The 2716-nt window shown below is 35.6% G+C and overlaps 1 protein-coding gene across 1 annotated transcript; it reads left to right on the forward strand.

The window, feature by feature from the left end:
• The first annotated feature begins 346 nt into the window (after positions 1 to 346).
• On the forward strand, positions 347 to 1735 carry LOC122604647 (malonyl-coenzyme A:anthocyanin 3-O-glucoside-6''-O-malonyltransferase-like). The gene has a single exon (XM_043777520.1). The coding sequence runs from the start codon at positions 347 to 349 to the stop codon at positions 1733 to 1735; it is 1389 nt and encodes a 462-aa protein (XP_043633455.1).
• Positions 1736 to 2716: the final 981 nt, after the last annotated feature.

Raw genomic sequence — 2716 nt, forward strand, 5'->3', positions numbered from 1 at the left:
ATGTCATTTCACCGTGAAATGACATTAGTGCCCTCACGTGTCTAGCACGTGTGTACGTTAACGGCCATTTTTTAACGCCGTAAGACCAAAGGACGATTATTGAAAAAATTGGCCAACTTTAAGGTCAAAATTGTAATTTTTATAGTTTAGGGATCAAAAGTGAAAAACATGTCAAGTTTAGAGACGAAAAGTGTAATTTACTCTTAATAGAACCATTTCCTTTCAAAACACTGAATTTTATCATATGCAAGTGGAATTGTCAACCAATAATTCACATCTCCGATCCAAACTTTCAACGTTATAAATAGATCATCATTCAAACACATTATGTACAACACTCCAATTAATGGCACCCATTTCTATCGTGAGTGTTTTTGATCAGTGTCAAGTATCACCACCACCAACCGCCACCATAGGTGACACCTCTTTGGTAATGAATTATATGGACATCTCTCACCTTACTCGGTTTCCCATTCACCTGCTTTTCTTCTATCAACTACCAGCACTGACTAAAACACACTTCCTAAAAACTATTGTTCCCAATCTTAAGCGCTCATTGTCAATCACCCTTCAACATTTCCCCCCTATGGCTGGTAACATAATCGTGTATCCACCAACTAGTAGTACTATAAAACCGGAAATCCGTTATGTCAAAGGTGATTCCGTGAAGGTTACGTTTGCAGAATGCAATAATCTAGATTTTAATTACCTTACGGGATACCATCCTCGTAATTGTGATAAGTTTTACCATCTTATACCTCCACTCGGAGACTATGCCAGAATATCAGATTACATGAAGATCCCAGTCTTTGCCTTTCAAGTCACACTTTTCCCGAATTGTGGTATCTCTATTGGGATGACTTTTCACCATAGCGTCGGTGATGCTAGCACTTTGTTTTGTTTCTTGAATGCATGGACATCAATTGCTCAGTTTGGTACGGACGAATCGTTTTTAGCTGATGGAACTAACATCCCGTTTTACGGAAGAGTGATCAATAACCCGCCAGAACTAGATGCTTTTTTGTCAAGGGTGACCAAGGTTGAAACTCTTTTTGGTGAAGCGTATCAACCACCAAAGCTGTGTGGTCCAACCGATAGAATCCGTGCTACGTTTTTGTTGCCACGAACCATGATTGATCAGTTAAAAAAAACAGTTTCTATCCAACTGCCAACATTGTCGTATGTTTCGTCTTTCATAGTGACATGTGCTTATATTTGGTGTTGCCTTGCAAAAGCACTCAAGGACGATGATCGACAACTATTCGTTATCCCCGTCGATGCTAGGACTCGTTTGGATCCACCGATATCAGCTACCTACTTTGGCAACTGCCTTAACATGTGTGTAACACATGCAATAACCAATCTTTTGAAGGAAAATGATGGATTTATTACAGCCGTCAAGTTAATTGGAGAGAATCTATATGATATGTTAAACGATAAGGAAGGAATCCTGAAAATCAACACACCAGAAGAAGTTAGAACACAGGGGATGCCGAAAACAATGATAGCGATTTCAGGAACACCAAAGCTCAGATTTCACGACATGGATTTCGGATGCGGAAAACCGAAAAAGGTAGAAACAATTTCGAATGACTATGGTTTATCAGTATCTATTGAGGCGGGCAAAGAATCCAATCAAGATATGGAGATAAGCATTAGCCTTATGCCTGCCCAGATGGAAGCTTTTGTTACTGCCTTCAACCAAGAGCTCCCTAAAACCATATTATCGGATTAATGAGAACGAGCCCGGCCAGATAACGGGCTAGTCATTTATCATATCTATCCAGCTTGTACATTTTTAAATTTTCAAAATCAAGTTTTACGAATTTTAATCATAAATATTTTTGTTTGTGTTATATAATATTTGATAAAAGATACATAAAATAATTATGTTTTAGTTATGTGTTTTATTGGTATAACTATCAATTTTTATATAACACAAATAAAATTATTTATCATCTATAATTTGTTAGTTTCGTGCCCGTCTCTTTGTGTCCATCATTCCATGTATATAGATAATTTGTTAGTTTCGTGCTCGTCTGTGTCCATTAGTCCATGTAAATGTATGTACTGTAGTATGTGTGGATTTTTTCTTTTGTCATTTGATATGAATAAAAAATAAATGAGCATGGTACGTACACGCACAATGCGGTGGTGATGAACCGGTGTGATGACGGCGACGGGTGGTGGTGGCAGCGTGAAAGGGTGTAGGTAATTGATGTAGAAGTGTTTGATCTAAAAGAAATAATAAAAATATTTGAGGGAACTAATGATGTAATTTAATATTATGGCTTAGTGGTGATTTAATTCATTAAGAGTATTTTGTTCAATTCACATGTTTCATTTTTTCTAAAGTTTTAACATTTGGGTATAATTTTTATATAGAAATATATTTTGATGTTATTTTTTTTTTCTTCTGAAATCTACTATAGGTAACCTACTAGATATATATACTCATTCACTAAAAACTATTTTACTATCTCTCTTATTAAATTAATTATTTTTCTTCGTTAGTCGCCACGTATTTGTTTGTTGTTGTTGTTATGTGCTCTACGCTTCATATATTATTCTAGCATTTATATATATAAAAAAGGTCTAAGTGACCATATGGATACAATTTTTCATTTAATTGGGGTAAGTTCAAGTTATAAAGGAAACATAACCGGAAATCGAGTTGTAAATTAACATGTATGTTCAACACTTGCAACTAATGTAG

This window comes from Erigeron canadensis, chromosome 6 (assembly GCF_010389155.1).
Source record: "Erigeron canadensis isolate Cc75 chromosome 6, C_canadensis_v1, whole genome shotgun sequence".
Classification (NCBI taxonomy): Eukaryota; Viridiplantae; Streptophyta; class Magnoliopsida; order Asterales; family Asteraceae; genus Erigeron; species Erigeron canadensis.